Here is a 15,651-nt window from a genome sequence, read left to right on the forward strand (position 1 = left end):
TGAGCTTACGCTTACTCACTATTCTAATTTACTACCTACTTTTCAAGCAACATATTTTGCTCTCATGGCTGATTGTGATTTTGGACCTTGTTAGCTGAATTGACCCGTATGGACATTTTATTCTCATGTATTTCTGGATTTTGTGTAGAATCTCTAGCTAGCACTAGATGTCGGACAGGGGCGAGGAATGGCAGTTTCCTCGTCGGCGAAAGGGAGCAGCCCGAAACGGAAAGCCACCTCATACGGGTCAGAACCTTCAGCATACCGAGACCCTGGACATAGATAGAGTCAAGACGCGGATCACAGAAACTATGTGAGAAGAACACCAGACACACACACATCACCCTGGGTAACTTTTACTACAGGGAGTGAGGAAACTCAAAAGTGTGGTCTGCCTACTGACCAGTACTACTCTTGCAGTTAAATGATTGTTGCCCATATGGTGGAGAGTCAGTATTAGCTAAAGCCCAAGTTGACAGTGGTGTAACCATTGTCCCATGGAGTAATAGCTGCATGCCATGTCTCTCCCTCTGTAGGTCTGAGCTGAGATATGCTGACTTTTGGCTTGAGTGGAAAGGTGAGCGGAGTTCATCGTCACACTGTTTTGAGGCTTTGCTAAACCTCACTGCAATGTAGTGTTGATTTCCCGTCACCTTAGCAAAGTTTGTTTCTTCAGTGACTATTTCTAACAGAATCCCTTCCTCTCCACAGAGCGATTGACAGGCGTCTTGTTGTCAGACTCATCAGAGGCTGGACATGACCCGGCCCGGGTGGAGTGTGAGAAAGATGATAGGACTACCCCTGAGCTTGAGTGTGTGTGTTACGGCCTGGGCTCCTTCTCCTCCTGTGTCTCGGCACGTTACCAGCTGGCCCTCCTGCTTCTGCTTCTGGAAACACTACAGGTCACACAGCCAGTACAGTTTGAATCGTATACACACACGGTGGAGTTGTGCGACATGGCGTAATAGCATAACGCCTTGTTAAGTGTTAACTCTGTGACCCGCCCTCCCCCCAGATCCCAGCGCAGGCCTACTGTGTGTACGACCCCGTGTTCTCCTCAGGAGAGAGAGACATACTGAGAGACCTGGGCTTCACCGTACTCACCGAGAACGAGGTTAGTGAGTGAGTGAGTGAGTGTGTGTGTGTGTGTGTGTGTGTGTGTGGGCGGGCATTCCACTGTGTTACAATAGTGTAATTAAAGCATTTTGTCTGTGTGGCTGAACTATGCAGAGTTGATAAGACTGTGTGCATGTCTGAGTACAAAGTTCATAAGACCACAGGTGTTTTCTATACTATAATTAGACAAAGTGTAGGACCGCCTTAGGGCGTACGGTCGACCATGTACTTCAGCGCCTAGCCACCAGAGGGCGTTGCATAGGATTGAAAAGGCGATATGTCCACGTGGGAAGATCACAGAGAGATCACGGTTTGGTCTGGCAGAAAGGTCTTGATGTAACAAGTGCAGCAAGACCACCACGTGTTCGCGCACACACCCAAAACAAATCTTTGAGCGAAGCCAGCTCCCCGTGAGAGGGCGCTAGAGACACAGGGTTTGGACTGGGGTGAGTGGGAGTAGAGCCCAGAGTGCATCGAACCGCCGCCTCGGACCCTAGGGGGGCACCACAGAGCCACCTGAACATGGCTGCCCATTCACCTCCATTCATTTGGACTTGAGTTCAATGTCCATTTTAGATAGATAGATCGATAGAACATGCAAAACAACCACGACCGCTCCATGGGTACTGTGCACTAGTTTTCTACAAAGAATCAGCTGTAGCTGAGCACCCACAGCCAAGCAGGTAATTAGAGGAAGCGCACCTGTTCTGCTTCATAAGACTACATTTGTGTGTGTGTGTGTGACCCTCTGCACCTCAGGAGGGGAAGCGGCTAGTGACCAAGCCCACTCTGTTTTACCTGATGCATTGTGGAAAAGCACTTTACAACAATCTGCTGTGGAAGAACTGGAGAAGGGAGTCCCTGCCTCTGCTGACCATCATCGGAAACAGCTTCTCTGGCATACAGGAAAGGTGCATGTATGAGTGTGTGTCTGTTTGTGTACTTGTCTGTTTGTGTGCATGCATGCGTATTATAATAGCAAGACCCTCTCTCTAATATTGTGTCTTCCCCCAGGATGGTAGAAAGAGAACTTCAGAGAGACTACAGTTACATCGCTCATGTATCCTTTCCTGCCACTGTTGCGCTGTACAACAATGATACCAAGCTCATATCAGATCTGGAGGTGTTAACCCTTAACCCCGTTTGTGTCAGGCTGTGGGTGTGGTCGATGAGCGGCTCCTCTCCTGCTCCTCCCGCTTCCTCGACGTCTTCAACGACACCGCCCTCATCACCTTCCCTCCTAGCAGCCTCGGCAAACTCCCACAATCCACCTGGGTGGAACCGCCCGAGCCACTTTACCAACACTGCCTCGACCTGGAGATCATCCAGGGAAGATGAGAGTTTCAGAATTCATAGACAGATAATCCCAGATTAGTCTGTTCTCACTGCGCTGGACCCTGGACTACCAATCCTGAACTGAGCAGCCCTACAAGACCTGTGTGACTGTGTCTGAGTGTGAGGCTGAGTATAATGGACTACTGTATAGTGGTTTATTAAATGGCCACTGTGTGATTTTTATACTACTGTAACATCTCACTTAGGTAATAAATATGCTATTTTTTTCTGCACGTTGAATTAATACAGTTACAATAGCTGCATTGGACGTAAAATCTGGCCACAAGAAGAGAGTTTGAGTCATGCTTGAGTTCATAAAGTAGCAAGTTTAATGTTGGAAAAAAGAACAGTGCAGCCATTTCCCAAGCCCCTTTTGTGAAGCGCAGCAGAGTGGCGCCCTCCCTCCACATCCCTCCCTCTCTCTGACTCCATAATACTCTCCTTCTCCTTCTCTCCTTCCCTTTCTCCCCTTCTCTCCTCAGCCTTGTCCAGCTGAGGCCTCATAGCACCACTTGAAGCAGAATTGCCCTGGCCTACAGGAACACCGAAAACCCCAAGTAACTGGGCTAATGTTAACTACGGGGGGAGTGAAGGGATTATTATTCAGTGGTTTGGGGGTGATCCGCTTTCAACTCAAAACACCCGTCTCTTTGGTCATTGGTTCCCTTCATTGGCCCTCCTTCCTCAGTCGTCTGCTGTTCCGTTGGTCGGCATGCCTCCCTCTTCTGTGACCGAGTTGCTCTTCGATTGGTCGACATCAACCGAGGCCTCCCCATTCACAACTACCTCAGGCTCTGATTGGTCAATGGTGGTCCCTGGAATGTCCTTCACCCCGCTAAACTTCCCGTCGGTCATCTCGCTGTCTGCGCCTGACTCCGGTCTGCCATTTTGTGTCGGACTCTGTCTCTCGGTTTCCTCCTCAGCGGACCTCGGTTCTAGCTCCGCCCCTCCGTTCAGTGGCCCTGTCTGCTGCTCTGCCTCCGGGGCCGCCCTGCCTCCCTCCTCTAGCGCTGACCCTTGCTCAGAAGACTCCTGGACAGCAGACTCCTGGACATGGCCGTTTGCTGTAGTAGCTGTGCTCTCCCCTGAAACGGCCTCTTCCGACTGCCCCCCCTTGCTCTCCTCTGCAGGACTCACTCCATTCTCCACCTCTTCCTGCCCGCCATCCACCGCCCCGGCCTCCTTTTCTCCGCCGTCAGCCTCGGAGGCGGCCGGCTTGTTGGCCTCCTCAGCTGCCCTCTGCTCTCGGAGTTTCTGCTTGAACTCCTGGAGCCTGTTGCTGGGAGTGAGATAACGTAGTGTTGATCCATCATTTCTGCTTGCGTACTGTACACTAGGGGTGTAACGATACACTTATCTCACGATACGATACACGATATTGGGCAGCTGTCACACCAATAGTGCATTTCTCCACATTTCTACTCCAGTACACTTTGTGAATTTAGAGCTTAACTGTTTTAATATCATGCATATTGACGATACGTATTGTGACGTTTCTGTATCGCGATATATTGTGGCACAATATATTGTTACACCCCTACTGCATACGCTCAAACATAACGGAAACTGAAATTGAAACCCAATTAGCACTGAAGTTGTCGATATGAACCGCACTGATGTGGACTGGAGTCCAGCGGACGGAGGATTACCTGTCTGCGTTCCTCCTGATCCCCGAGACCAGAGCCAGCTGCTCCAGAATGATCTCAGCTGAGGCAGACAAAGCCTGCAAACCAGACGAGACACGGGGATTTAGTACGTCCGATAAACACACCTCCAGACTGTGCGTGTCGCGTGCGCGGCGAGCCCCGCGCGCGTTCACCTCGGGTGCGTCGGTGAGCTCGGCTCCGCCCTGTCTGAGGGAGCGCTCCACACGCACTGCCTGCTGGGTGATGCAGCGCAGGAAGTCCGAGCTGCAGCGGGTCTGAGGGTGGTCCTCGCCGTGCTGGGAGAGAAAACAAGGTTAGGTTACACACACACTCTCTCTCTCACTCACTCACTCACTCACTCACTCACTCACTCACTCACTCACTCACTCACTCTCTCTCTCACACTCTCACACACTCACACTCTCACACACACACACACACACACACATTGTATAGGGTTATACTGACCAGGGTGGTGAAGGCAGACAGGGCCTCTCTCTCATGGCTCATAGCAGACCGGTAGTCTCCTGCAGAACACATCCACTGGGACAACAGGTGCTGGCTGGGGGGGGAGGAGAGGAGAGGAGAGGAGAGGAGAGGAGAGGAGAGGAGAGGAGAGGAGAGGAGAGGAGAGGAGAGGAGAGGAGAGGAGAGAGGAGGAGAGCAGAGGAGAAGGCAGGAGAGGAGAGAGGAGGACAGGAGAAAGGGTGTTGGGAGGTTAAAGCAGGCAGAGGGAGTGCAGGTTGACCACTGACATGGACTGTGTGCATTTGAGATGATGTACTGACAGTCCAAATCAAATCAAACTTTATTTGTATAGCGCATTTCATACACAGAGGCATCACAATGACAGTTGAATTCTGTCATACCTCAGAGCTGTGCGTAGGTCCGTCGGCCCGAAGAAGGACGTGTTGATTTTGAGCGCGCTCTGCAGGTACTGGCCGGCCTGTTCTCCCGTCAATACTAACCCCAAACAGCTCTGAGAGAGAGAAAGAGAGAGAGAGAGAGAGGGAGTGAGGGAGTTTCCAAACTGAAAGGCAGCTTGTGCTACACACCCTCGCTGCAGGTGATGGTAGAGTTCATGACTGACAGGAGCTACACATGTAGAGACATGTTTTGGGTAACAGTATATATTCAGCTGTCGGCGTGACCGTGTGTGTGTGTGCGTGTGTGGACTCACGTCCAGGGTGGCCATGTAGGGGTGGTCCTCTCCGTGCACCGTCAGCATCAGGAGGCGGGCTCTGAGGAGACAGCGGCGGGCCAGAGCATGCTCCCCTCCTGCATACACGTACACCGCCAACAGCACCTGCACAACGCCACACTGTCACAAACCTCTCACACACACACACGCGCGCGCACACACACACGTCATCGTAGAGCGGCTGTACTCACGTATTGCTGGACGGTGTTGGGGTGGTCAAAGCCGTGCACGCGCTCGCTGATGACCACGGTTTTCAGCTGGACACTGCGGGCCTGAAGGTCAGGGTGGAAGGGAAACAAACGTGTGAGCGTGACCGTTAGAGCATCAGAGGATAGAAGGATAGTGTGTGTGTGTGTGTGTGCGTGTGTGTGTGCGTGTGTGTGCGTACCTCTGCCGGGTGTCCTTGCAGGTAAGCCACTCTGGCCAGCAGGCTGAGACAGTAGCAGGCCTCAGGGTGCAGGTCGTCACACACTCGACCGAACAGGTAGGCCGCCTCCTTCAGACGCTCGTACGCCTGCTCCGGCAGCCCTGAGAAAGACAGGACCACAGACACACAGTTACACCTACTCCAACAACCCTGAGAGAGACAGGACCACAGACACACAGTTACACCTGCTCCAACAACCCTGAGAGAGACAGGACCACAGACACACAGTTACACCTGCTCCAACAACCCTGAGAGACAGGACCACAGACACACAGTTACACCTGCTCCAACAACCCTGAGAGAGACAGGACCACAGACACACAGTTACACCTGCTCCAACAACCCTGAGAGAGACAGGACCACAGACACACAGTTACACCTGCTCCAACAACCCTGAGAGAGACAGGACCACAGACACACAGTTACACCTGCTCCAACAACCCTGAGAGAGACAGGACCACAGACACACAGTTACACCTGCTCCAACAACCCTGAGACAGACAGAACCACAGACACACAGTTACAGTTTATCCATCTACCTTTCAGGAGAATTAGACATATCCTTAGCATTCAGAGACTAATAGAATTATGTATATTATATTAATTTTGACTTTATAAGACACTAAGGCAGAGAAAGACAGATGGTGCTACTGAGATCGCAAAGAGGTGATGGAAAACTGACAAGCTTAAACGGATGTGGCGCAGCAGGCGTATTGTTTATAAATGTCCAGCGAGTTCTTGCCTTTCTGAACACTGCTCTGAGCAGCACGGAATGCCCTCGAGGCGTCGGCTGTCGTCATGGAGATGTGCTTGATGACGGGGAAGATGTTAAGCACGTCGTCGGGCCCAATGGGAGCCTTGGTCCGGTTGTCGAGGAGGTAGTCTCTCAGACGGAGCTGTGGGGGACAGGCAGAGACGGTGAGACACAGAGTCATAACATGCCCTCCAATATAGAACAGACCAGTATAAACAGTTTACTTTGAGGGGCCGTCATAGGTGATCTGCAAAGTGTCAACTGCAACTTTATTTATATGAAACCACTTCTTGAAGTTACTTTATTTATTATGTGTAGATCATCTATGTGGGGACTTTCAAAGAGAGTGTCATCACATCAGTATGTGCGTTTACCTGTACTCCCGTCTTCAGACAAAACTCTCTCAGCAGAGACAGCTTCTGCAGCCCATATAGCTCCACCAGGTGGTCAGGACCAGAACTGCAACACATAACAGTTCCACAACTGATACTGTAAAATTATTTTGACAGATGAAAGTTGGTAGAATGACAACGGATAAGCTGTGTGACAGACAGACCGTCACAAACAAACAAGTCATATTGTCTGAAAGACTCCCTCACCCAAGGGCATCAGCGATGTCATAAGTCTCTGCTGCGTCCTGCCCAATCAGGTTCCAGAGCTCGGACCCACTGAGCGTGTTCCAGGCCGTGCTGTCAGAGACTCCGCCCCCTCGGCCACGCCGCCTTGACCGCTTCTTAGACTCCTCCCCCCCAGGAGTGGGGCTGAAGTGGGGAACCAATAGGCAGCAGAGGAAGTGACTGACAGCTGCAGAGAGACTGGACACCTCCACCCCCTGGAGAGACAGGAGCTCAGGTTGAGAAACAGTTACAGTCAAAAGCAGAGCTGTATTCAGAGAGGTCACCTCTTGTCTCTCAGTCTCAGAAATGGCCTTTATGAGTAGCAGATAAAAAATGAATGAAAACTGACAACTGAATAGCTTAGAAGAGTCCTGTGCTATACCTGTAGGAAGTTGTTGAAGATCCTCTTGCTTGAACGAACCACAATTTCACCTATGGCCACCCTCTGAGAGAGAGAGTGATGAGGAGAAAGGGGGGAGGAGGAGAGAGAGAGACGGATGTTTATAAAACTATGTCTGCTTTGTAACATCAAAGCCTTTGTTTGAGTTTTTCTGTAGCACTGACCATTATGTGCCTGAGTCGCTCCTTGTGTTCTGACTGGTTGATGACTTTGGTCAGCTGTCCCAGATAGCGGAGGTTGATGCCCTTATGATGCAGAGCCAGTCTCAGAGTAGCGCCATCTATGGGCACCTCAGTACCCTGCAGGCAGCACTCCACCTGTCCCAAACACACACAGAACAACAATTACATTACATTACATTACACTACAGTCATTTAGCAGATGCTTTTATCCAAAGTGACTTACATGTACAATAACTGCATTTAACGTAGGTGTACTATTTGCCAGAACATGACTGGCCAGAAAGTGCATCTCCTTTCTAAACAAGTGACTAAGATCATAATCTAGTGCTGAGGTCAAAGTGCAAAAGCATCAAAATAAAAATATAATAGATCCTTAAGAGGGAAGATCCTGATAGTACTTCTTGAAGAGGTGAGTTTTGAGCCTGGGGCGAAAGATGGGCAGCGACTGCTGTCTTGACGTCAGTGGGCAGTTCATTCCACCCCTGTGGGGTCAGGACAGAGAAGAGCCCTGACCGTGTCCATCAACTGCAGGGGCCTTGGAGTGACGGGGCAACCACTCACCCCGAGGTAGCAGAGCATAGTGGCCAGGAGGGGGTGTAGGGCTCGACCATGGCCTGGAGGTAGGAGGGAGCTATTCCTTTCATTGCCCTGTAGGCTATTACCAGAGTTTTAAACTGGATGCGAGCTGCTACAGGGAGCCAGTGTAGAGAACAAAGAAGGGAAGTTGTGTGGGAGAACTTGGGGTGGTTGAACACCAGGCAAGCTAGCTTTCAGTAGTCCAGGCAGGAGATAACCAGGGCCTGGAGGAGCACCTGCGCCGTTTTGTCAGTGAGGAAAGGGCGAATCCTCCTGATGTTGTAGAGCAGGAATCTGCAAGAACGTGTAAAGGATATAATTTGTGCCGAGAATGCCAGTCATCCAGGGTCACACCCAGATTCCTCATAGAGTCGGCGTCACCACTGTGTCGTCAAGGGTGATTGCCAGGTCGCAGTGCGGGCAGCCCTTCCTCAGGATAGATAGCTGCTCAGTCTTGTCCAGGTTGAGCTTGAGGTGATGTGTCACCATCCACTCCGAGATGTCAGCCAAGCATGCAGCTATGCGTGCCTCCACTTGTGTCAGCAGACGGATTGATAATAGAACGCTGACAAGTCACACAGGTGTAGTGTGTGAACAGTGAATGGAGGCTGCTCTACTCACAAAGGCAGGGATCTGCTGGGTGATGACGAAGGCCGCCGCCTCCCTCAGTAATCTCCTCTGTAGAGAGATGTCCCCACTGTCACAGCTTGGGAACGCCACACCTGAACACACCGCAACACACAGGCACGGTTGGGAAACAGAGTAGGTGTATGTGTGTGTGTGTGTGTCATAGAGTGCGTGTGTGTGTGTGTGTGAGAGAGAGAGGGTTCAGTAGGACACCTGGAGAGAACACGTTGGGGTTGAAGCGCATTTCAAAGATGATGTCGCTGACCGAACCCACGTCTTTACAGGCCCATCTGACGGCGTCGGTTCCTCTGGAGTCATCTGGGATTACACGCACACGCACACGCACACGCACACGCACACACACACAGACAGACACAGACACAGACACACAAGCACAGAAGTCAATCGAAAGTCACCACGGTTGTTCTCATCTAAAAACAAACACGTGCAAAAAGCCCTCCTCACCCGCTGTCACGCACTCCTCCACCCCTCCGCACTCCTCCATCCTCTGCTTGCAGCGCTGGGTGAACTGGGACTGTCTGGAGAAGGAGCAGAGAGAGAGAGAGACAGAAGAAGGAGAATCTCAAAACTAATGTGGCTACTCAGAGCAAGACAAGACGGTGGTACTGTAGCCTTGGCCGTTCTCTGGTGTGACCCAGTGTGTATTGCCAGAGCGGGACTCACTTGTGTTGGATGAAGGCCTGCAGCAGCTCAGGCCTCAGACGGCACAGCCCGTGAGGGAACCTCCTGGGGAGACCCGTGTCTGAGCGATACCTCTCTGGCCAGCCCTCCTCTTCCTCCTCTCCGCCCGTCTCCCCCTCCTCCTCCCCACTGGTCTCTCCCCCGGGGCAGTAGTTGGCATCGGCCGGCAGGCTCCTGAACAGGTCCAGCAGGTAGAACCTCCCGTCTGCTCCCAGCAGGCCCTGGGCGTCCACCGAGGTAAACAGCGGGACCTGGTAGCCGCTGGGCGCCAGCACGGCGTGTCTCTGCAGCGAGAGGGCCTTGGCAGCCTGGGCCAGGAGCTGGAGCAGACCCCTGCGCTGGGGGGACTCCTGGGGCCCCGCGGTCAGCCCGTACAGCAGGCCCCTGGGGGAGGGGGGGATGGGGCTTGAGTCAGTGGAAGACACATTCCCCATTCACATGTGTTGGGGTGTGCTGGGGAGAGAGAGGTGAGGACAGATAGCTGAATCAGTCTACCTGGTGGAGGCAGACGGTTGGGGCTCCTGGCCCTGCTCGGGGCCCTCCACACCGGGGGCCAGACCCTGGGCAGACAGACGGACCCCTCGGTAGTCCACAGTGGCAGTGGGCAGGGTGTGCAGGCCTTGTAGCGCCCCCTCTAGGTCACTGTAGGCCTGTACACCTCCCAGCTCCAGCCTCTGAGCAGACCTGCAAGACACAAGGGAATTTTATACAGCAGGACTGAGAGTGTCTAGTAGAATGGAATGTTATTCCTTTAGAATGTTATTGGAATGTTGTTCTGGAGTTAATAATAGAATGTTATTCGAGGGGTCACTGAACAAGAATTAGATGTACTGAAATGGGTCCTTTTATAGACGTATCTTGTATTAACAAACATCTTCTCTCACCTGCGACCTCTCTCTCCGTCTTGAGCCCCCCATGCTGCCCCCCGGCTCATGAACAGCCCACCCCACAGGAAGGCAGGGTCATCGGGGCCTCCACTGATTGGCTCCACAAAGCCGTCAATCACTGTCTCCGCCCCCTGGGCTACTGCCCACACAAATGCACTGTTCACCTGAGGAGAGAGAGAGAGAGAAAGAAAGAGAGAGAGCGATAAAAAAAATACAGGTGACAAAAATAATAATAAAACAGAGATTTCAGTTGATCCACCTCCACATCCATTCTTATAGCCTTTTCTTATTACCTGTAACAAGGCTCTGTCTCTCTGCAACCTCTCCTCCAGAGTATCCTGAGGAAGATCTCTGGCTACTTGCAACTCCTCGTTCCAGTCTGGGGCCTACACACACACGCACACACAAACGCAAAAACACACACACACACACTTTGTAGCCTAAAAATGTCTGTATAAAATACAAAACACCTCATTGAACTAATACAAGCAAAAGATCCCTCCCGCCAACCCGGACAGCCCTCATGCAGAGTCCGAGTGACCTCGCGGTGACCCTCACCTGTACCGGCGTGTGCTCCTCCAGGCCCAGCCGGCTGAACACGTTCCTGTGCGTGCGGGCGGCAGAGGCCGGGCCCAGCCAGCTCAGCGTGCGGTAGGGGGTGGGCATCACCTCGACAGGAGGCAGCTGAGGCCTGCGGCGAGGGGGACACAAACTACGTTACCCACACTGCATTGCGTTGGCGGTAAACTGTCTGCAGGCAATCCGAGTGTGTGTGTGTGTGTGTCTTGCCTGTTTTTAAGGGCTGAGAGGGCCTGTTTAAAGCCGGGGCTGATGTGAGAGAGCAGGTCGGTCAGACAGTGGCAGACTGGCGTGGACGACGCAGGGCGAGGGTCAAATACTTCCTCTGTGGACCTGAGGAGAACAGAGAGCAGACGGTCGAGAAGGGTCCAGGGTCCGTCGGACTCCAAACCTGAGGGTTAAGATGCTCTGAGAGCAGCTTTGAGCACCAGGCAACGAAGGCTGACTGGCAGCGTACGGTAATCTAATCTAGTCCCCTCCTAAACCCGTCTTTCTGGCAGGGCGAAGCCCTGAGACATGGCCGCCAGCGTTCTCACCTCTCAGGCCGTCGTTTCCTGGACGTGCCTGTGGCGTGATCAATGCTCTGTCTCTTAAGTTCACTTCATAAAGTTGCGTTGCTCACCTGTTGAGGTAGAACCCTCGTGAGCAGGATGTGATGTCACACCTTCGTCCCTCCAGCGTCACCATGGTGATGTAGAGGTAGTCTCCCTGCAGCTTCCTGTGTCCGGGGGGCGGGTTCCAACAGCTGAGTGACAGGTCCCTCAGACAGCTGGGAACCTGACCGGAGACAGGAAACCTCGAGTTTGTGTGCGTCTCTGTGTGTGAATCTGTGTTTGAGTCTGTGTGTGCGTGTGTGTGTGTGTGTGTTTGTATGTGTGTGTGCGCATATACCTCTGGCTGAGAGCTTTGTGGCAGCAGGGCTGGAAGCGGTCTCTCTGATGAGCCAGGCAGAAGGTAGTCTGGAGGAGCTCCGTCCTGATTGGCTGGCTCCATCTTCGTGTTGCTCGCTGAGCGTTTCACACCTTTGGTAGTGACGGCGCCAGAGTCTGAATCGATTACAACGAGCAAGGAGAACGTTATCTAAGAAAAAGGTTTGCCCCTCAAAAGTCTGATCATGTGAATGTGTGTGGGTGTGTTTATCCGTTGTACAGAGGCAGTGTGTGTGTGTGTACCTGCAGGGTGTGTGTGAGTGAGTGTATTCAGGAGGCTGGGTGAGCGTCCTTCTCCGAGAGCGTCCTGCGGCCTAGGAGCTCTCAGCAGCTCCAGCACGCGCACCAGATGGACCCTGGCTGACCGGGGAGAATACAGCTCTGGAGGAGCAGGAACACACACACACACACACCCACACACATACCTGTATGTCATTACACAGACACACAACACACACATGCACCTACTCACATGCATCTTATAGCAGTCACTGTTAGTACTAAAAATGGAATTGTCCACAGGCACAAATGTGTGTGTAATCTTGCAGGCACGCACACGCACGCACGCACGCACACACGCGCACACACACGCGCACACACACACACAAACAAACATACACATATATATTATGTAGGCTGCAGGGCTTTCGCTTGGAAGGTTCCCACCATTCGAGACAAAGGAGCAGCCCAACTGGTTGTCATAAACATATATTTTTGACCTTTAGAATTTTGAAGAGACGGAGAGAAGGGTAGGAAAGGGGAGGACCATTTGTGAGAGTGAGAAAGGAAGAGAAAGATAAAAGGATAGAGTGAAGGGGAGAGAGAAAGAGAGAGAGAGAGAGGGGAGGAGAGGGAGTGGTACTGTATGATTTTCTTGCCTTCCACCAGGCGGAGGGTGGCTCCTGGTTTGAGGCCCTTCAGGCTCTGTAGCTCTGCCAAAGGGTCAAGGGTCATCCCCGACAATGACAATGACAGGCTGGAGCGAGGGCACACCTCCTCACTGGCGAGGAGGGCCATTACCGCATCCTGGACTAGCCAGAAACCGTGGACCTGCAGAAAGACCCACACACGTTAACACACACTCACTCCCACCCAGACACCATGGACCTGCGGGGGGACACACGCGCGCGCGCACGCACGCACGCACTCACGCACGCACGCACGCACTCACGCACACACACACACACCCACACACACAAGCACTACTAGAAACACATACTGTACGAGATCTGTCTACGCTCCTGAGACACACAAGATCATAATCAATAAATATGATCCTCCAGGTGGCCTCAAACGGTCTCCCCTGTCCTTGTGTACCTGAAGGTCAAAAGGCTCTACTCCTGGCCCCTGGATCTTCACAGGAAATGATGAGTCCTCTTCCTGCTTCATAGCAGCATCTCCAGTCCCATTGGTCAGCTTCAGTGAGCCTGATTATACAGAAAAAAATAATCATTAAATCATGATTGTTCAGATAACTGAAATCACAAACAAATTAAATTAGGTGTGGGGGGTTGCAAGCCGACAAGTTCAAGACATCTCAACTGCTAAACACCACTTCAACCCCCAGTCCTGGTCTTGACAGACCAATCGTTTGTCTGTTTCATTCAGCATCAAAGACAACTACTTCCTGAGACACTCAATCTCAAATCTCAACAACAACAAGTGATTTTCTTTGCCCGCGTGTGCAGATGTATGCAAGATTGACATCTAATAACCCCACACACGCACGCATACAGGACCCAGCCTGTTCCTCGGTGTGACTAAGCCTGCAGAATTTCACTACACACTGTCATGCCACCCTGGGCGATAGGGACAGCCAGCCACGCCTCACTCTGGCATGCCTGCACACACAGCATAGTGGAGAGTAGAAAGGCACGATCAAACATTCATTATCAGATTCTTTCATCAAGATCTTTAGTCAACAATTACTTTAGCAGTCCATTGGTCAACATGACAGCTTTCCCCGCCCCCTGGCCTAACAGTCACACACATGAGAACAGGCAAGCCACAGTGCAGGTCTGAGGTTCAATGAGCTGCCTAAGTGCAAAGCAGTGTTGCTTTCCCTCCTAACAGTTAAGTTATTTGTGAGTTTTTGTTAATTACTACTGTGGTTCCAGTGCATCGACCACTGGGCTGCATACCACCTCAATCTGGCTTGAATACTTCCCAGTGCATGCCACACCCTGACTCCCTCCATCACTGGGATTGGCTGGAACTGCAGCCAGTAGAGTAACTCCCCTCTGCTGTGCTGGCAGGGCCTAGGCCCAGAGCCCTTCCCCCTGGAGCTTCTCCAGAAACATGGTCCAGATCACCCCTACCCTCCCCTCCCTTTCTGCAGCTCCTCCAGAGCCCCCCAACCAACCCCACCCCCTCCCCACACTACCCTCCCTCCTCCTGGAGCTTCTCCAACAGCCTCACCATGGACTACAGCACAATAACTCTTCTATTCCATTCCACTCAGACCAAGGCCAAGTCGTTACACTCCAGGCTCTCAATAATACCAGTCTTGTCTTGTTTGGTATGGCCACACCCCTCACTGTGATCCATGCACTATTACTGTTACTATTGCCTACTTGACATCCAAATGCAGTGACTATCTTGATTTTCGTCATCCAGTGCAATTAAACCAATGTAACAGTTAAGTATTAAATCTACAGGATACTGTACAGGTGCCCTAGCAATACCAAAGGTAGCACCGTTAACTTAATGTCAGTTTCAAAAAGGTATAAATCTGTCAACCATCTTGTTGCCTCCAGAGATACGCGTCCTTTGAGATGGAATAACACCTCCGGACATGCTGTGCTGGAATGCTGCCAACACACGTTCTTTCTTTCTATCTCTCTTACTTACTTGTTATTTCTCTAAAAAACACACGCACGCACGTAGTCTCACAAATACACACACACAAGTATCATCAGTGAATGAATGGGAGAGGGAAGGATCAATGCCGAGGCAGGTGTAGGCCTATGTGTGTTTGTACATAAGGACGCTTCCTGTAGCACTTTCAGGAACAGCTACTGTTAGAATGGAGAGGGACTCCGTAAACACAACGAGTGCCGCAGCTGCTGCTTAGCTATGAGACAGGCCGATTACCATATACAAACATCAACAAGTCATGCTGCAGCATACTGTTTTTTATTTTTATCATAGAGTTTATAGCGGGATTAGATTTGAAGAGTAGCCTACTCCCTTAAAACGTACTCTTTGCGTAAAAAAAAACATTGTTTGCAAAGAAATCTGAAGCGGCATATTTCAGACCAGCCAGGCGAACTCCAGAATCCACCCCTGAAAAGAACAGGCGCTAAATGGAGCAGAAAAACAAGGAATGGGGGGAAAAGTGGAAGAGGGGGCAATAAAGCAAGGTTCAGCAATAGTTTATTCTCACCCGCTGCTCCCTTGTCTCTTCCTGCTCCTGCGCCTTTCTTCATTTTGTCCTTCATGGCTGTCTGTTTTCTATTTCCTGCCTTTCCTGTACTCTGCTCCCTCTGCTGCTCGCTAGGTTTTGTAGAAGTGTGTCAGAGGAGCGAGTGCAGAGGCGAGTATGCGTGTGGCTGGAGTGCGTGTAGCAGCAGAGTATCTGGAGGAGCTTGTGGGGCGTGTGAATGCGCGTGAGGCGAGGCTACCCCTGCTCTGTCTCCACCTGGCAGACTCAACTTACTGGTATTACTGTTAG

The 15,651-nt window shown here is 51.7% G+C and overlaps 2 protein-coding genes across 2 annotated transcripts; one reads left to right on the top strand and one right to left on the bottom strand.

Moving 5' to 3' along the window:
* Nucleotides 1–167: 167 nt before the first annotated feature.
* On the top strand, nt 168–2,454 carry srrd (SRR1 domain containing; the record flags this gene model as incomplete). Its single annotated transcript, XM_084457484.1, has 7 exons — nt 168–313; nt 537–577; nt 712–902; nt 1,016–1,114; nt 1,876–2,027; nt 2,131–2,176; nt 2,269–2,454. The coding sequence occupies 7 exons, from the start codon at nt 168–170 to the stop codon at nt 2,452–2,454; spliced, it is 861 nt and encodes a 286-aa protein (XP_084313610.1).
* A 401-nt stretch (nt 2,455–2,855) lies between these two features.
* On the bottom strand, nt 2,856–15,455 carry LOC311324607 (clustered mitochondria protein homolog). The gene is made up of 28 exons (XM_084457100.1): nt 15,364–15,455; nt 13,296–13,405; nt 12,857–13,028; nt 12,222–12,359; nt 11,941–12,095; nt 11,672–11,826; nt 11,260–11,382; nt 11,029–11,161; nt 10,764–10,856; nt 10,468–10,634; nt 10,079–10,267; nt 9,566–9,967; nt 9,347–9,420; nt 9,095–9,199; nt 8,876–8,976; nt 7,661–7,813; nt 7,479–7,541; nt 7,079–7,311; nt 6,854–6,938; nt 6,468–6,621; nt 5,687–5,826; nt 5,490–5,570; nt 5,278–5,403; nt 4,967–5,076; nt 4,566–4,659; nt 4,271–4,393; nt 4,101–4,174; nt 2,856–3,730 (listed from the first exon to the last, which is right to left on the bottom strand). Exons 1-28 carry the CDS (start codon nt 15,416–15,418, stop codon nt 3,136–3,138), a joined length of 4,203 nt encoding a protein of 1,400 aa, XP_084313226.1. The 5' UTR covers nt 15,419–15,455; the 3' UTR covers nt 2,856–3,135.
* Between the last annotated feature and the right edge of the window lie 196 nt (nt 15,456–15,651).

Source organism: Borostomias antarcticus, assembly GCF_949987555.1.
Source record: "Borostomias antarcticus genome assembly, chromosome: 23".
Classification (NCBI taxonomy): Eukaryota; Metazoa; Chordata; class Actinopteri; order Stomiiformes; family Stomiidae; genus Borostomias; species Borostomias antarcticus.